General features: G+C 42.8%; 2 protein-coding genes across 2 annotated transcripts; both read right to left on the bottom strand.

Moving 5' to 3' along the window:
- Nucleotides 1-741: 741 nt before the first annotated feature.
- Nucleotides 742-2,739, bottom strand: LOC121567072 (probable G-protein coupled receptor 171). The gene is made up of 2 exons (XM_041877014.2): nucleotides 1,817-2,739; nucleotides 742-1,672 (listed from the first exon to the last, which is right to left on the bottom strand). The coding sequence occupies exons 1-2, from the start codon at nucleotides 2,182-2,184 to the stop codon at nucleotides 1,081-1,083; spliced, it is 960 nt and encodes a 319-aa protein (XP_041732948.1). The 5' UTR covers nucleotides 2,185-2,739; the 3' UTR covers nucleotides 742-1,080.
- A 1,015-nt stretch (nucleotides 2,740-3,754) lies between these two features.
- Nucleotides 3,755-4,618, bottom strand: LOC121556979 (P2Y purinoceptor 14-like). Its single transcript, XM_041870869.2, has one exon. The coding sequence runs from the start codon at nucleotides 4,503-4,505 to the stop codon at nucleotides 3,831-3,833; it is 675 nt and encodes a 224-aa protein (XP_041726803.2). The 5' UTR covers nucleotides 4,506-4,618; the 3' UTR covers nucleotides 3,755-3,830.
- Nucleotides 4,619-18,449: the final 13,831 nt, after the last annotated feature.

Here is an 18,449-nt window from a genome sequence, read left to right as displayed (position 1 = left end):
TATACACGGCCGTGACTATAACCAAAGAAAATTTGTCTTGGGAGATAATACGGTCGGCATTTGATTGTGAGATATTCTAGGTCGGTTGAACAGAAGGACTCGAGTTTATTGTTTGTACTATTGTTTGTACAGATGAACGTGGTACCTTCAGGCATTTGGAAATTGCTCCCAAGGATGAACCAGACTTGTGGAGGTCTCCCAAAAAATGTTTTGGGTCTTGGCTGATTTCTTTTGATTTTCCCATGATGTCAAGCAAAGAGGCACTGAGTTTGAAGGTAGGCCATGAAATACATCCACAGGTACACCTCCAATTGACTCAAATGATGTCCATTAGCCTATCAGAAGCTTCTAAAGCCATGACATCATTTTCTGGAATTTTCCAAGCTGTTTAAAGGCCCAGTCAACTTCGTGTATGTAAACTTCTGACCCACTGGAATTGTGATACAGTGAATTATAAGTAAAATAATCTGTCTGTAAACAATTGTTGGAAAAATGACTTGTGTCATGCACAAAGTAGATGTCCTAACCGACTTGCCAAAACTATAGTTTGTTAACAAGAAATTTGTGGAGTGGTTAAAAAACGAGTTTTAATGACTCCAACCTAAGTGTATGTAAACTTCCGACTTCAACTGTATCTTAGCCTAATGACAAAATGTGTAGAATAGCATTATAAAACTGCACATTTTTCTCTCTGCACTATGGCAAAATGTGTTGAAATGTAGGAAGTTAGCGAAATAAAGAAACAGTCATCTGTTACTTTTATTCAATGTGATCATGCAACAATGAAATGTAAAACAATGCAATCATAACGTCACAACATCATAGGACTGCATAAAACACCTCACTGTGAAGAAAACATTACATTTTTGTCTAGGCCTATAGGCTACTCTATTGGAAAGTGGTTTGTAAAACCAAATTTTTCTAAAGGTGGTCATTCGCTCTTTCTCTCTCTGTTTCTTTCTCTCTCAGTCTCTGTGTCTCTCTCTCCCAGTCTATCTGTTTCTTTCTCTCTGTCACCCCCTCTCTCTCTCCTACTCCTTGGCAGTTATTGGCTGCAGCTTCAAGTCTTCAGCTGCAGGGTCAGGGGTTGGATTGGTGTTCGAATCCCGCCTGCTCCTCCTGCTCCTGAACACCTCCCTGACCTACCTTGGAGAAGTAGTAGTAGAGCACAGGGTCCAGGCAGAGGTGCAGCACCACCAGCAGTAACGTGGACACCTTGGCCAGGAAAAGGTGCCTCTTGGTCTGGCAGTCTGGAGTGATGACCTGGGTCTGGGCTAGCAAATAGGGTATCCGGACCACGTGGTACGGCACGAAGCATGCCACATACGCTGCCGTCACCGCCGCAACATTGACGGTGGCGCGGAGAGCACGTTGCCACTCTTCAGGGTCATTCCTGCTCGCCAGCAGCCTCTTCAGCACCAGACCGTTGGAGACGAGGACAGCCATGGACGCGTAGAGGAACAGGATGGTACAGAGGAAGACGGCGAGGCCGTGCCAGGGGAGTCCCACCTTCTGCTTCAGCTTGGAGCAGCTCAGGAACTCCCTCTCTGGGACGTCCTGGATGGGCAGGGCCATGTTGGGAACCATGATGAGGAGCACAAGTAGCCACACCCCCACTGACATCAGCCTGGCGAAGCCCACTTCCTGGATACGGAACAGTCTGGAGCTCTGGCTGATCAATCAATAAATCAATCAATCACTGTTTAAAATGCCTCTAATCCTAGAAAAACATTTGACAAAAAAATAGCTAATAATCCTTACACAATAATTTACGATAGTACAACATTAAAATAAGTTCAAAGAACCATAATAATACCTGATCTGCATGTAGCAGTCAACGCTGACGAAGGTGAGGAAGAAGATGGACGCATACATGCTGATGTAGATTACCACGGCGCTCACCTGGCAGTGGAAGACCATGAGGCCCCAGGGCGCCACACCCAGGTCTTTGGCCACCTTGAAGGGCAGGGCCAGGGTGAGCAGGAGGTCAACGTTCAGGAGATTGACCAGGTAGACATTGATGCTCTTCATGGCGTTGTAGCTGTGTACGAACACCCACAGAGCTACCAGGTTGGCAGCCATGCTGGTGAGAAAGACCAGGATGTAGAGCACGCTGGAAGGCTCCATCTGATCGTTGATGACGCACTTAGGGAGGGCGTCATGTAAATGTAATGTAAATGTCATCAGTGGAGTTTGTGGGAAGCGTAATCATAAATTGGGGAATAGGAAGTCTAACACAAAATGCACCTATGACAAAAAATGTATAAATCCCCATGTGGTTAGGCCATGCAAATTTGATCAGTTTAGAAAACTGAGGCGAGCCAGCAAAACATAAAAAAGTGTACTGCAGCGATATTAGTACAATACCTATCAACCTTGTTTTTAATAGAAATGAGAACCTTACTTTAAATGTCACTCTTCTGTTGTGTCTGTTTGTTGGTTTTCAGCTGAGTCACCGACATCACTGTCTGTTTAAAATGAGACACTACAGGAAGTGGTGAGCACTGAGTTTCATGTTCAAGTTCTTTAGCGTATACACCCAGACGTCATATCCTAGACAGTCAGTGACCGGTAGAAGGAACCCAAAAATGATTTCCATTCTGAATCTCACCATTTTGTAGTTTGAAAAACAGTCTAACCATTTATTTTTTTGTATCTCACTGTACCTAAGGAATACGTTTCCTTGACAGTATCTCACCATTTGTACAGTAGATTGAAACAAATTCAATTTTTGGTTGAAATGTCCTATATTACAGGTCTATTTAGCATTAGAAACTGAGATATAAGCTAATGCTTTAAAAGAGGATGCACTTTAATAGGTGTTATTATTTGCTACAATAATGTTTTGGCATTCTGTATGTTGGACTTCCTCTTGTAAAAGCGTTCCTCATACCACACAAAAACAAAAAGCTTTTCGCTATATACCAAGTCTATTATGTCATGTTTTGAAGGTTTTACATTTTGAGGACATTACATTCTGTGGTGTGATTCTGCGGTCTGCTCTCTGCTACAGGAACAGATGCCTAGAAGTAAGACGTGCTCAATAGAGAAGTGTCATTTCTGTTCCCTAATCTGTGCTTTTGATCACACATTGAAATTAGGGCAGGGACTCATTTCTAATGTGTATCATTTATTGGAGCTTGCTGTACGTTTAGCCATGATTTGATTGATTGATTGCACAATTATTTAATACTGTACTTTTGTCGACAACAATACTAGAGCCATTGATTAAGAAGACAATGAGTGTGCAGGGAGGTTGAATAGAGAGTTTGGGGACAGAAACAAGGCCAAGCAGTATATTTCTCTGTCTAAATCGCAGAGAAAGGTAAAGGTAAACCGCAGGTTAGATATAGTCAGGTCAAGCTGTGGTCTGAGTTCATCATTAAAGGATAAATTATGTCTGAGGTCTAGGCAAAATAGCAGTACCAGGCAAATGTATGTTCTATCTAGACCAAAGGGTACCCATAGGTAACCCATTTAATATTCTGTATTGAGTAGAGACTTCAAATTTAAAATTAGCAAATCTTTGCTTCAAAATAAGTATTTACGTTCCAGGATGTTCCAGTCTTTTATTTCCCCAATACAAAGTTCTAATCATTTATAGGTATGCAGAAGAGCTGCTTAAAAAATATAGACAGTAGATAGACAATGTACAATATCTACAAAAATAGCTAGAGTAAACAGACTACCAAAGGAAAACAGTTTTACATGTATAGCATCAGATGAATTTGATGCATTAAATGACATACAGTAGTTCCTTTACAACAGCCATTTTCTACAGATTCAACTGTACTGGCACATGGTCCAGAAGGAGGGCAGTGTGGTGTGCCCTAAATTACACTGCCCCGTCTCGACATACTGAACGACGTCCTTGTCTGGGTGTGTGTCAGGGTGGTCAGGTTCCCCTGGCTAATTCTCCTAGCTTCTGGCGGTGGGGCTGTACTGTCTTGCTGTGCCGTCGTCGTCGTCTTACTAAAAACAATCTTCAAGCCCAGCTGGGCCCTGAAGGCCTTACAGAAGATGAAGTAGATGAGTGGGTCCAGGCAGGCGTTGAGGACGGACAGCAGCACGGTCAGCTCCTTCAGGTAGTAGAAGGCCTGCTTCCAGACACACCTGTGCAAGAAGGGCTGGAGGAAGGCGTAGGGCAGGCGCACCAGGTGGTACGGCACGAAGCACACGCAGAACACGGCGACCAGAACTAGCATGTTTCTCTTGGAGCTGCTGAGTTTCCTGCTGGATCCACAGGATGGATGGTTCTGCTGGTTCAGCTGCACCTGCCGCAGCCTGCGGACGGTGGCCCAGTAGAGGAAGAGGAGGGAAAACAGAACGAAGAGGAAGATGGCGGCCGAGAAACTGTGGATGATCTTGTAGAGCAGTAGGAGCTGGGGGCTGTGGAGGGCGTCACAGCCCATGGTCCCGGGGATGGGATCGGTGCCCCAAGTGGTGAGGAGGGACACGGTCAGGTACGCAGATGATAAGGCTAGAAGGGTGACCCAGGTTGCCATGGAGATGTAGTGGGCAGCGCGCACCGTTTGCAGGGCGTGGGTCTCCAGAGGACGGACGATCTTCAGGTACCTGTAGGCAGTAGGATGGCTTAACAGTGGTGACAGGGATTGAGAACTGACTCATTACTGAGTCTTACTGATGTTCTATTCATGAACATGGCTACCAACCTGAATGGTGGAGGTGAAATGTGCACCTTTGAATGTGAAATGTGCAAAACAAACAATACATTTGAAGGGTAGCTAACACTGATGACACTCATACATCATCACAAGAAGACTATTCAACTTGAGTCACATATCCAAATCCAACAAGATTGCTTCTGTAGTTGTGTCACTGGACATGGTAAAGGCATTTGATAGGGTCAGCTGGTCTCTTCTCTTTGCAGTCCAAGAAAATTATGATTTTGGCCAAATTGTATTAATTTGATAAAGATTGTATATTCAACACCTACAGTATCTGTCGTAAACAATGGGAAAATGTCTCAACCATTTATGCTGGCTAGCAGGGGTGCTTGTATGAATTATTTCCACTGCTATCTCCCTCTTTATAGAGCCTCTTGCCTGTGCTGTCAGACAGAACAACCAAATCCATGGTATACAGGCTGACAGACACGGACACTTCAGTTATCAATAAATACCTGTTGGCTGCGATGTAGTCCATGAAGAGGATGCTGGCGTACATGTTGAGGTAGAAGGCAGTGGCTCCAAAGCTGCAGTAGACGTGGCGCATGAGGGCCGAGTTGTGGGTGGCGTAGTTGGCAATGCGGAGCGGCAGACACAGGCTGAGGAAGAAGTCTGCCGCAGCCAGATTCTGCAGATATACCGTCACGCTGGATTGGTGGCGCTGGGCTCGGCAGAAGTAGACCCGCACCGTGAAGCCATTGAGAACCAGGCCCATCAGGAAGACCAGCGAGTAGGTTACGGTGAAGAATGGGTAAGTGTAGACCTCCATCAAGTTGCAAGAGGCCGAACCGGAACCATTCCCCACAGTGTAGTTCATGGTCTGTACAGAGGATGTGTTGAAATAGCTGTCTGTTCCTCCCACTCCTTTCACTGGGTATGCAGCCTGGCTTCCATTTTGTACACAGGTTTATGCACATAGAGCAGAGTAAAGAGGAGTGATTTGTTGTTAGCTTGTCTCTCTAGTATTTGTTGTTTGAAATAATGTTGATCTGCAACACACAGTGTTCTCTCATCAAAGGATACAGACTGTGCTTGCTTTACATTTAAAACAACAGGTGTTCTTTTTAGAGAACTAACTCCTCAGACAATATCCCCCAAAAACCTCTAAAGTACCTGGGTCGTTCCACCAAATGAGCACCTTTTGAGGTTAAATAAAAAATATACTATAGTAAGTGCCTATTAAGTGTCAAATAAAGTAACAGGGTTGACCGTAACAGGGTTGACGATTTCATCTTAAATCAGCCATTAATCCCTTGTGACAGGGGGAATGGAAGCTTGTTGTGTGCAACAGGGAGGGGCAATTGAATGCAAGCTTCATAAAACAATTTGAATTGTTAAAACATTTCTAGCCCGTTTATCTATGGGTAACAGGGTTGACGTGTTATGCTTGACGTGCGCAATTTTCCACCACAAAACACCACAAAATGGCCAAAAAGAGTAGAACCAGGTTTTTATAAAAATATTAATAGTTTCACCATATTAAAATCAGAGTTCAGTTCACGTAACAGGGTTGACCTTAAATTGAGGGACAGACATTTGAAGATTATTATTTATTTTATGTGATTAGTGATTCATCTAATCACATGAATTAAATAATAGTCTTTAGAAATTACTTTGTCAAAGCAACAATACAACTAGGGCTTTACAATGATGGTGAAAATTTGGAGAAAGTCTGGTTTAAGTGGGTAAAAATCTTCCTAGAAGTCACAGAGGGTGCACAGAGGGGCATGTCAAAATGATAAATTTTGGCACTTTAGCAAGTCTTTATTTATATACAAAATTTGATTTATTGAATTTTCCATGTGGTCTATATTAAAATTAATTAAAATATCAAAGGGACGCAAAAGTCTCTCTATTCGTGGAACGACCCTCCTATCTGTTATACGGATCCTCGAATATCAACTTTCTTCTGCCTCACTTCCTTGCAGCATCTTGTCAATCTACAACTATTAATTAATGATATTGGTTAAACTTTGTAGTAATAACTTTAATCAATAAATTATTATAAATGCTTAAGTAATGGTATACATTCGAATAAATGTTAAATGATGAAATACTAATTTATGAATAGACTGTAAACTATTTGTAAGTAGTTTATTCATGCTTATGCATAAAAGTAGTACTACCATGATATGTACAAATACCTTGGTGCATTAACTGACAGGGAAATAGATATGCTCATCTGCATTTCTCCACTATTACTCTCTTAAACTGTTACTTTAAAAAGAATCTATCACTAATTTGTTGCAGAATTATAAAGTTATCACTATGTAATAGAGAATGTTGTTGTGGATATATCTCTTACCTTTTTTTCTGTACAGACAAAGATATAGTATGTCAGCTGGACCGCCTGGTTAGATCAAAGTGTGTTCTCTATTCTCTACAACTTCCTTTTTCATAAGGAAGAACCTCACTGTATTTATATGCGGGAGTGTGAATGCTTATGAATGTGTGTGTGTGTTTGTGATATATGGTGAGAGAGAGTGAGAATGCGTGAATGCACGCGTGAGCCTTGTGTGCATACGTATGTGTGTGTGTGTGTGTGTGTGTGTGTGTGTGTGTGTGAGAGTGTATGTGTAAGAGAGACATAGAAGAAGAGAGCGCATGGAAATATTTTCTCTTGTCAAGAAACAGTGATGTGGTTATGGTTAAATAGGTCACCATTACTCAATACTATAACAGCAGGTCTCAGATATTTTTTTAAATCATTTTAGTCATTTAGCAGATGCTCTTATCCAGATAACAGATTTTTTATGATCCGCCCACCTTTTTGCATCTACTGTAGTTAAAGGCATTCATTTTAATCAAATCACATTCAATTGTATGTATTTTTTAATTGAACAAAACATACATTGCTACAGAATGTAGTAATGCCATGTAATTTGATGTCAACGCATATCAAATGAAGTATTTTGTTTTACTACAATGTAAAAACATTTTTTAATTTTTCATACTGGCCCCCCGTGAGAATCGAAAACACAACCCTGGCATTGCAAGCGCCAGATACTGCATTTGCAAGTCAAATCAAGAGGTCGCTTGTCAAATATGACAAACCGATGCTGGCACCAAGACCGCACACAACGAGCTTTATAAGGCCATAAGCAAACAAGAAAATGCTCATCCAGAACTGGCGCTCCTAGTGGCCGGGGTCTTTAATGCAGGGAAACTTAAATCCGTTTTACCTAATTTCTGCCAGCATTTCACATGGGCAACCAGAGGGAAAAAAAACTCTAGACCACCTTTACTCCACATACAGAGGCGCATACAAAGCTCTCCCTCGCCCTCCATTTGGCAAATCTGACCATAATTCAATCCTCCTGATTCCTGCTTACAAGAAAAACCTAAAGCAGGAGGTACCAGTGATTGACTGGTACCTCCTGCTGGAATATGTTCCGGGATTCATCCAATGGCATTGAGGAGTATACGACTTCAGTCACCGGCTTCATCAATAAGTGCATCGACGATGTCGTCCCCACAGTGACCATACGTACATTTCCCAACCAGAAGCCATGGATTACAGGCAACATCCGCACCGAGCTAAAGGATAGAGCTGCCGTTTTCAAGGAGCGGGACACTAATCCGGATGCTTAAAAGAAATCCCGCTATGCTCTCAGACGAACCATCAAACAGGCAAAGCGTCAATACAGGACTAAGATTGAATCCTACTACACCGACTACAAAGGGAAACCAAGCCACGACTTGCTCAGTGACCCGATCCTACCAGACAAACTAAATGCCTTTCATGCACGCTTTGAGGCAAGCTATACTGAAGCATGCATGAGAGCACCAGCTGTTCCAGATGACTGTGTGATCACGCTCTCCATAGCTGATGTGAACAAGACCTTTAAACAGGTCAACATTCACAAGGCCGCGGGGCCAGACGGATTACCAGGACGTGTCCTCAAAGCATGCGCGGACCAACTGGAAAGTGTCTTCACTGACATTTTCAACCTCTCCCTGACCGAGTCTGGAATACCTACATGTTTCAAACAGACCACCATAGTCCCTGTGCCCAAGAAAGCGAAGGTAACCTGCCTAAATGATTACCGCCCCGTAGCCCTCACGTCGGTAGACATGAAGTGCTTTGAAAGGCTGGTCATGGCTCACATCAACACCATCATGCCGGAAACCATAGACCCACTCCAATTCGCATACCGCCCCAACAGATCCACAGATGACGCAATCTTAATCGCACTCCACACTGCCCTTTCCCACCTGGACAAAAGGAACACCTATGTGAGAATGCTGTTAATTGACTACAGCTCAGCGTTCAACACCATAGTGCCCACAAAGCTCATCACTAAGTTAAGGACCCTGGGACTAAACACCTTCCTCTGCAACTGGATGCTGGACTTCATGACAGGTGGTAAGGGTAGGCAACAACACATCTGCCACGCTGATCCTCAACACTGGGGCCCCTCAGGGGTGCGTGCTTATTCCCCTCCTGTACTCCCTGTTCACCCACAACTGCGTGGCCAAGCACGACTCCAACACCATCATTAAGTTTGCTGACGACACAACAGTGGTAGGCCTGATCACCAACAACGATGGGACAGCCTATAAGGAGGAGGTCAGAGACCTGGCAGTGTTGTGCCAGGACAACAACCTCTCCCTCAATGTGAGCAAGACAAAGGAGCTGATTGTGGACTATAGGAAAAGGAGGGCCGAACAGGCCCCTATTAACAGCGATGGGGCTGAAGTGGAGCGGGTCGAGAGTTTCAAGTTCCTTGGTGTCCACATCACCAACGAACTATCATGGTCCAAACACACCAAGACTGTTGTGAAGAGGGCACGACAACACCTTTCCCCCCTCAGGAGACTGAAAAGATTTGGCATGGGTCCAAAGAGCCTCAAAGCGTTCTACAGCTCTACCATCGAGAGCATCCTGACTGTATCAGGATCACATCTTCTTCTTATATCACAGTTTTTTATTCAACATTTGGAACCACAATAACCAGTATGTTGTTGAAATGTGAGTGGCCATGTCAGTTCCGGCACCACAACCATGAAATGAGGGGCGCTGCCCGTCAGAGCCCTATGGAGGAGTTGGTGGCTGCCTGGTACTCTGGAATGCTGTTGTTCTGGCCTCTAGTTTCCTGAAACATAATCTGTTCTAGACATTCCTCCTCCAGCCATGCAAATGTAGCTCTATCTATTACAACCACAGAGGAGATGTATCTCTGTGTGTGTGTGTGTGTGTTTGTGTGTGCGCATGCACACTCTTGCATGCACACTCTTGAGTACGCTACCCCCATGTGGGGATTAAACAAATTTTCCACTGGCATTTCTTCTCTTTTTTTTTTTGCTGCAAAATATCCACATATTATATATATAATACAGTACTGTTCTCTGGTATGAGTCATAAAACCATTCTGTTCTCTGGTTTGAGTGACAACAATATACTGTATCATCATATGATACAGTGCATTCGGATAGTATACAGACCCCTTGACTATTTTCCACATTTTGTTACGTTAGAGCCTTATTCTAAAATGGATTAAATCGTTTTTTCCCCTCATCAAGCTACACACAATTCCCTATAATGACAAAGCAAAAACAGTATTATTTTTATTATTATTAAAAAGAAAAAAGGGAAATATCACATTTACATAAGTATTCAGACCCTTTACTCAGTACTTTGTTGAAGCACCTTTGACAGCCTTGAGTCTTCTTGGGTGTGACGCTACAAGCTTGGCACACCTGTATTTGGGGAGTTTCTCCCATTCGTCTCTGCAGATCCTCTCAAGCTCTGTCAGGTTGGATGGGGAGTGTCGCTGCACAGCTATTTTCAGGTCTTTCCAGAGATGTTTGATCGGGTTCAAGCCCTTGCTCTGGCTGGGCCACACAAAAACATTCAGAGACTTTTCCCGAAGCCACTCCTGCATTGTCTTGGCTGTGTGCTTAGGGTGGTTGTCCTGTTGGAAGGTGAACCTTCGCCCCAGTCTGAGGTCCTGAGCACTCTGGAGCAGGTTTTCATCAAGGATCTCTCTGTACTTTGCTCCGTTCATTTTTCCCTCGATCCTAACTAGTCTCCCAGTTCCTGCCAATGAAAAACATGCCCACAGCATGATGCTGCCACCACCATGCTTCACCGTAGGGATGGTATTGGCCAAGTGATGAGCGGTGCCAGGTTTCCTCCAGACGTGACGCTTGGCATTCAGGCCAAAGAGTTCAATCTTGGTTTCATCAGACCAAAGAATCTTGTTTCTCATGGTCTGAGAGTCTTTAGGTGCCTTTTGGAAAACTCCAAGCGGGCTGTCATGTGTCTTTTACTGAGGAGTGGCTTCCGTCTGGCCACTCTACCATAAAGGCCTGATTGGTGGAGTGCTGCAGAGATGGTTGTTGTTCTGGAAGGTTCTCCCATCTCCACAGAAGAACTCTAGAGCTCTGTCAGAGTGACCATCAGGTTCTTGGTCACCTCCCTGACCAAGGCCCTTCTCCCCCGATTGCTCAGTTTGGCTGGGCGGCCAAAGGTCTTGGTGGTTCCAAACATCTTCCATTTAAGAATGATGGAGTTCTTGGGGACCTTCAATGCTACAGAAATGTTTTGGTACCCTTCCCCAGATCTGTGCCTCGACACAATCCTGTCTCAGAGCTCTACGGACAATTCATTCGACCTCATGGCTTGGTTTTTGCTCTGACATGCAACTGTGAACTCTGGGACCTTATATAGACAGGTGTGTGCCTTTCCAAATCATATATAATCAATTTAATTTACCACAGGTGGACTCCAATCAAGTTGTAGAAACATCTCAAGGATGATCAATGGAAACAGGATGCACCAGAGCTCAATTTAGAGTCTCATAGCAAATACAGTGGGGAAAAAAAGTATTTAGTCAGCCACCAATTGTGCAAGTTCTCCCACTTAAAAAGATGAGAGAGGCCTGTAATTTTCATCATAGGTACACGTCAACTATGACAGACAAATTGAGATTTATTTCCTCCAGAAAATCACATTGTAGGATTTTTAATGAATTTATTTGCAAATTATGGTGGAAAATAAGTATTTGGTCACCTACAAACAAGCAAGATTTCTGGCTCTCACAGACCTGTAACTTCTTCTTTAAGAGGCTCCTCTGTCCTCCACTCGTTACCTGTATTAATGGCACCTGTTTGAACTTGTTATCAGTATAAAAGACACCTGTCCACAACCTCAAACAGTCACACTCCAAACTCCACTATGGCCAAGACCAAAGAGCTGTCAAAGGACACCAGAAACAAAATTGTAGACCTGCACCAGGCTGGGAAGACTGAATCTGCAATAGGTAAGCAGCTTGGTTTGAAGAAATCAACTGTGGGAGCAATTATTAGGAAATGGAAGACATACAAGACCACTGATAATCTCCCTAGATCTGGGGCTCCACGCAAGATCTCACCCCGTGGGGTCAAAATGATCACAAGAACGGTGAGCAAAAATCCCAGAACCACACGGGGGGACCTAGTGAATGACCTGCAGAGAGCTGGGACCAAAGTATAATATAATAATATAATATGCCATTTAGCAGACGCTTTTATCCAAAGCGACTTACAGTCATGCGTGCATACATTTTTGGGGCCATGTAAAGTAACAAAGCCTACCATCAGTAACACACTACTCCGCCAGGGACTCAAATCCTGCAGTGCCAGACGTGTCCCCCTGCTTAAGCCAGTACATGTCCAGGCCCGTCTGAAGTTTGCTAGAGTGCATTTGGATGATCCAGAAGAGGATTGGGAGAATGTCATATGGTCAGATGAAACCAAAATAGAACCATACCTACTGTGAAGCATGGGGGTGGAAACATCATGCTTTGGGGCTGTTTTTCTGCAAAGGGACCAGCACGACTGATCCGTGTAAAGGAAAGAATGAATGGGGCCATGTATCGTGAGATTTTGAGTGAAAACCTCCTTCCATCAGCAAGGGCATTGAAGATGAAACGTGGCTGGGTTTTTCAGCATGACAATGATCCCAAACACACCGCCCGGGCAACGAAGGAGTGGCTTCGTAAGAAGCATTTCAAGGTCCTGGAGTGGCCTAGCCAGTCTCCAGATCTCAACCCCATAGAAAATCTTTGGAGGGAGTTGAAAGTCTGTGTTGCCCAGCGACAGCCCCAAAACATCACTGCTCTAGAGGAGATCTGCATGGAGGAATGGGCCAAAATACCAGCAACAGTGTGTGAAAACCTTGTGAAGACTTACAGAAAACGTTTGACCTGTGTCATTGCCAACAAAGGGTATATAACAAAGTATTGAGAAACTTTTGTTATTGACCAAATCCTTTTTTTCATCATAATTTGCAAATCAATTCATTAAAAATCCTACAATGTGATTTTCTGGATTTTATTTTCTCATTTTGTCTGTCATAGTTGACGTGTACCTATGATGAAAATTACAGGCCTCTCTCATCTTTTAAGTGGGAGAACTTGCACAATTGGTGGCTGACTAAATACTTTTTTTTCCCCACTGTACATTTGCAAACATTTTTAAAAACCTGTTTTCGCTTTCGTCATTATGGGGTATTTTGTGTAGATTGCTGAGGATTAATTTTTTAATCCATTTTAGAATAAGGCTGTAATGTGACAAAATGTGGAAAAAGTCAAGGGGTCTGAATACTTTCCGAAGGCACTGTAATACTGTACGCTTTCTTGAATTTGTTCTGTATTTGGGGACTGTGAAAAGACCTCAGGTGGCATGTCTGGTGGGGTAAGTGTGTGTGTCAGAGCTGTGTGTAAGTTGACTAAGCAAACAATTTGGGATTTTCAACACATGAACGTTTCTTATAAAAAGAAGAAGTGATGCAGTCAGTCTCTCCTCAACTCTTAGCCAAGAGAGACTGGCATGCATAGTATTTATATCAGCCCTCTGATTACAATGAAGAGCAAGATGTGCCGCTCTGTTCTGGGCCAGCTGCAGCTTAACTAAGTTTTTCCTTGCAGCACTCGACCACACGACTGGACAATAATCAAGATAAGATCAAACTAGAGCCTGCAGGACTTGCTTTTTGGAGTGTGGTGTCAAAAAAGCAGAGCATCTCTTTATTACGGACAGACCTCTCCCCATCGTTACAACCATTGAATCTATCTTTTTTTGACCATGATAGTTTACAATCTAAGGTAACACCAATTAATTTAGTCTCCTCAACTTGTTCAACAGCCACACCATTCATTACCAGATTAAGTCTAGAATTTAGGGAATGATTTGTACCAAATACAATGCTCTTAGTTCTAGAGATGTTCAGGACCAGTTTATTACTGGCCACCCATTCCAAAACAGACTGCAACTATAAGTGTTTCAGTGACTTCATTAGCAGTGGTTGCTGATGTGTATATGGTTGAATCATCAGCATACATGGACACACATGCTTTGTTTAATGCCAATGGCAGGTCATTGGTAAAAATAGAAAAGAGTAGAGGGCCTAGAGAGCTGCCCTGCGGTACACCACACTTTACATGTTTGACATTAGAGAAGCTTCCATTAAAGAAAACACTTTGAGTTCTATTAGATAGATAGCTCTGAATCCACGATATGGCAGAGGTTGAAAAACCATAACACATACAGTACCAGTCAAATGTTTGACACATACAGTGAGGGAAAAAAGTATTTGATCCCCTGCTGATTTTGTACGCTTGCCCACTGACAAAGACATGATCAGTCTATAATTTTAATGGTAGGTTTATTTGAACAGTGAGAGACAGAATAACAACAAAAACATCCAGAAAAACGCATGTCAAAAATGTTATAAATTGATTTGCATTTTAATGAGGGAAATAAGTATTTGACCCCTCTGCAAAACATGACTTAGTACTTGGTGGCAAAACCCTTGTTGGCAATCACAGAGGTCAGACGTTTCTTGTAGTTGGGCACCAGGTTTGCACACATCTCAGGAGGGATTTTGTCCCACTCCTCTTTGCAGATCTTCTCCAAGTCATTAAGGTTTCAAGGCTGACGTTTGGCAACTCGAAACTTCAGCTCCCTCCACAGAATTTCTATGGGATTAAGGTCTGGAGACTGGCTAGGCCACTCCAGGACCTTAATGTGCTTCTTCTTGAGCCACTCCTTTGTTGCCTTGGCTGTGTGTTTTGGGTCATTGTCATGCTGGAATACCCATCCACGACCCATTTTCAATGCCCTGGCTGAGGGAAGGAGGTTCTCACCCAAGATTTGACCGTACATGGCCCCGTCCATCGTCCCTTTGATGCGGTGAAGTTGTCCTGTCCCCTTAGCAGAAAAACACCCCCAAAGCATAATGTTTCCACCTCCATGTTTGATGGTGGGGATGGTGTTCTTGGGGTCATAGGCAGCATTCCTCCTCCTCCAAACACGGCAAGTTGAGTTGATGCCAAAGAACTCCATTTTGGTCTCATCTGACCACAACACTTTCACCCAGTTCTCCTCTGAATCATTCAGATGTTCATTGGAAAACTTCAGATGGGCATGTATATGTGCTTTCTTGAGCAGGGGGACCTTGCGGGCGCTGCAGGATTTCAGTCCTTCACGGCGTAGTGTGTTACCAATTGTTTTCTTGGTGACTATGGTCCCAGCTGCCTTGAGATCATTGACAAGATCCTCCCGTGTAGTTCTGGGCTGATTCCTCACCGTTCTCATGATCATTGCAACTCCACGAGGTGAGATCTTGCATGGAGCCCCAGGCCGAGGGAGATTGACAGTTCTTTTGTGTTTCTTCCATTTGTGAATAATCGCACCAACTGTTGTCACCTTCTCACCAAGCTGCTTGGCAATGGTCTTGTAGCCCATTCCAGCCTTGTGTAGGTCTACAATCTTGTCCCTGACATCCTTGGAGAGCTCTTTGGTCTTGGCCATGGTGGAGAGTTTGGAATCTGATTGATTGATTGCTTCTGTGGACAGGTGTCTTTTATACAGGTAACAAGCTGAGATTAGGAGCCCTCCCTTTAAGAGTGTGCTCCTAATCTCAGCTCGTTACCTGTATAAAAGACACCTGGGAGCCAGAAATCTTTCTGATTGAGAGGGGGTCAAATACTTATTTCCCTCATTATATTTCAATTCATAACATTTTTGACATGCGTTTTTCTGGATGTTTTTGTTGTTATTCTGTCTCTCACTGTTCAAATAAACCTACCATTAAAATTATAGACTGATCATTTCTTTGTCAGTGGGCAAACGTACAAAATCAGCAGGGGATCAAATACTTTCTTCCCTCACTGTATACTAATTCAAGGGTTTTTCTTTATTTTGACTATTTTCTACATTGTAGAATAATAGTGAAGTCATAAAAACAGTGAAATAGCACATATGGAATCATATAATAACCAAAAAAGTGTTAAACAAATAAAAATATATTTTATATTTGAGATTCTTCAAATAGCCACCATTTGCTTTGATGACAGCTTTGCACACTCTTGGCATTCTCTCAACCAGCTTCACCTGGAATGCTTTTCCAAAAGTCTTGAAGGAGTTCCCACATATGCTGAGCTCTTGTTGGCTGCTTTTCCTTCACTCTGCCCTCCGACTCATCCCAAACCATCTCAATTGGGTTGAGGTCGGGGGATTGTTGAGGCCAGGTCATCTGATACAGCACTCCATCACTCTCCTTTCTTGGTAAAATAGCCCTTACCCAGCCTGGAGGTGTGTTTGGTCATTGTCCTGTTGAAATGCCCAAACCAGATGGGAAGGCGTATCGCTGCAGAATGCTGTGGTAGCCATTATGGTTAAGTTTGCCTTGAATTCTAAATAAATCACAGACAGTGTCACCAACAAAGCACCATAGCACCTCCTTCTCAGTGCTTTACGGTGGGAACTACACATGCGGAGAGAATCCTTTCACCCACACCGCATCTCACAAAGACACGGCGGTTGGAACCAAAACTATGCTTCTCCTTTATTTAACCAGGTAAGCCAGTTGAGAACAAGTTCTCATTTACAACTGCGACCTGGCCAAGATAAAGTCTATTGTCCATTGCTCATGTTTCTTGGCCCAAGCAGGTCTCTTCTTATTATTGGTGTCCTTTTAGTAGTTGTTTCTTTGCAGCAATTCGACCATGAAGGCCTGATTCACACAGTCCCCTCTGAACAGTTGATGTTGAGATGTGTCTGTTACTTGAACATTGTGAAGCATTTGGGCTGCAATTTCTGAGGCTAGTAACTCTAATGAACTTATCCTCTGCAGCAGAGGTAACTCTGAGTCTTCCATTCCTGTGGCGGTCCTCATGAGAGCCAGTTTCATCATAGCGCTTGATGGTTTTTGCGACAGCACTTGAAGAAACTTTCAAATTCTTGAAATGTGTTGACCTACCTTCATGTCTTAAAGTAATGATGGGACTGCCGTTTCTCTTTGCTTATTTGAGCTGTTCTTGCCATAATATGGACTTGGTCTTTTACCAAATAGGGCTATCTTCTGTATACCTTGTCACAACACAACTGATTGGCTCAAATTCCACAAATTAACTTCTAACAAGGCACACCTGTTAATTGAAAAGCTGGTTGAGAGAATGCCAATAGTGTGCAAAGCTGTCATCAAGGCAAAGAAGGGCTTTTTGAAGAATCTCCAATATAAAATTCATTTTGATTTGTTTAACACTTTCTTGGTTACTACATGATTCCATATGTGATGTCTTCACTATTATTCTACATTGTAAAAAATAGTAAAAATAAAGAAAAACCCTTGAATGCATGGCGCTTGCATCGCCAGGGTTGTGGGTTCGTTTCCCACGGGGGGCCAGTATGAAAATGTATGCACTCACTAACTGTAAATTGCTCTGGATAAGAGCATCTGCTAAATGACTAAAATTTAAAAAATTTAAAAATGAATGAGTAGTTGTGTCCGAACATTTGACTGGTAGTGTAAATTTTTTCAACAACAGTTTATTGTCAATAATATCAAAGGCTTCACTGAAATCTAACAGTACAGCTCCCACAATCTTCTTATTATCAATTTCTTTCAACCAATAATCAGTCATTTGTGTAAGTGCAGGACATGTTGAGTGCCCTTCTCTATAAGCATGCTAAAAGTCTGTTGTTAATTAGTTTACAGAGAAATAGCATTGTCTTTGGTCAAACACAATTTTTTCCAACAGTTTGCTAAGAGCTGGCAACAAGCTGATAGGTCTGCTTTTAGAACCATTAAAGGCCGCTTTGCCACTCTTGGGTAGAGGAATTACTTTGGCTTCCTTCCAGGCCTGAGGACAAAGACTTTCCTCTAGGCTCAGATTAAAGATATGACAGATAGGAGTGGCTATAGAGTCAGCTACGATGCTCAGTAGCTTTCCATCTGTTGTCAATGCCAGGAGGTTTGTCATTATTGATTGATAACAATAATTCTTCCACCTCTCCCACACTAACTTTACAATCTTCAAACTTGCAATGCTTTTCTTTCATTATTAGTTTTTATATGCATGAATATGATGGCTCACTGTTCGTTGTTGGCATTTCCTTCCTAAGTTTGCCCACTTTGCCATTGAAGTAATCATTAAAATAATTGGCAACATCAAATGTTTTTGTGATGAATAAGCCATCTGATTCGATGAAAGATGGAGTTGAATTTGTCTTTCTGCCCGTAATTTCATTTAAAGTACTTCAATGTTGTTGTTTTTTACATCATTCTTTATATCATTGATCTTGGTTTCATAATACAGTTTATTTTAATTTTTGTTGAGTTTAGTCACATAATTTCTCGATCTGCAGTTAGTCAGCCAGTCAGATGTGCAGCCAGACTTATTAGCCACTCCTTTTGCCCAATCTCTTTCAACCATACAGTTTTTAATTCCTCATCATTCCATGGAGCCTTAACAGTTCTAACAGTCAGTTTCT

Source organism: Coregonus clupeaformis, unplaced genomic scaffold (assembly GCF_020615455.1).
Source record: "Coregonus clupeaformis isolate EN_2021a unplaced genomic scaffold, ASM2061545v1 scaf1762, whole genome shotgun sequence".
Taxonomy (NCBI): Eukaryota; Metazoa; Chordata; class Actinopteri; order Salmoniformes; family Salmonidae; genus Coregonus; species Coregonus clupeaformis.
Note: the sequence above shows the minus strand (reverse complement) of the source record. Positions and strands in the feature narration are given on the sequence as shown.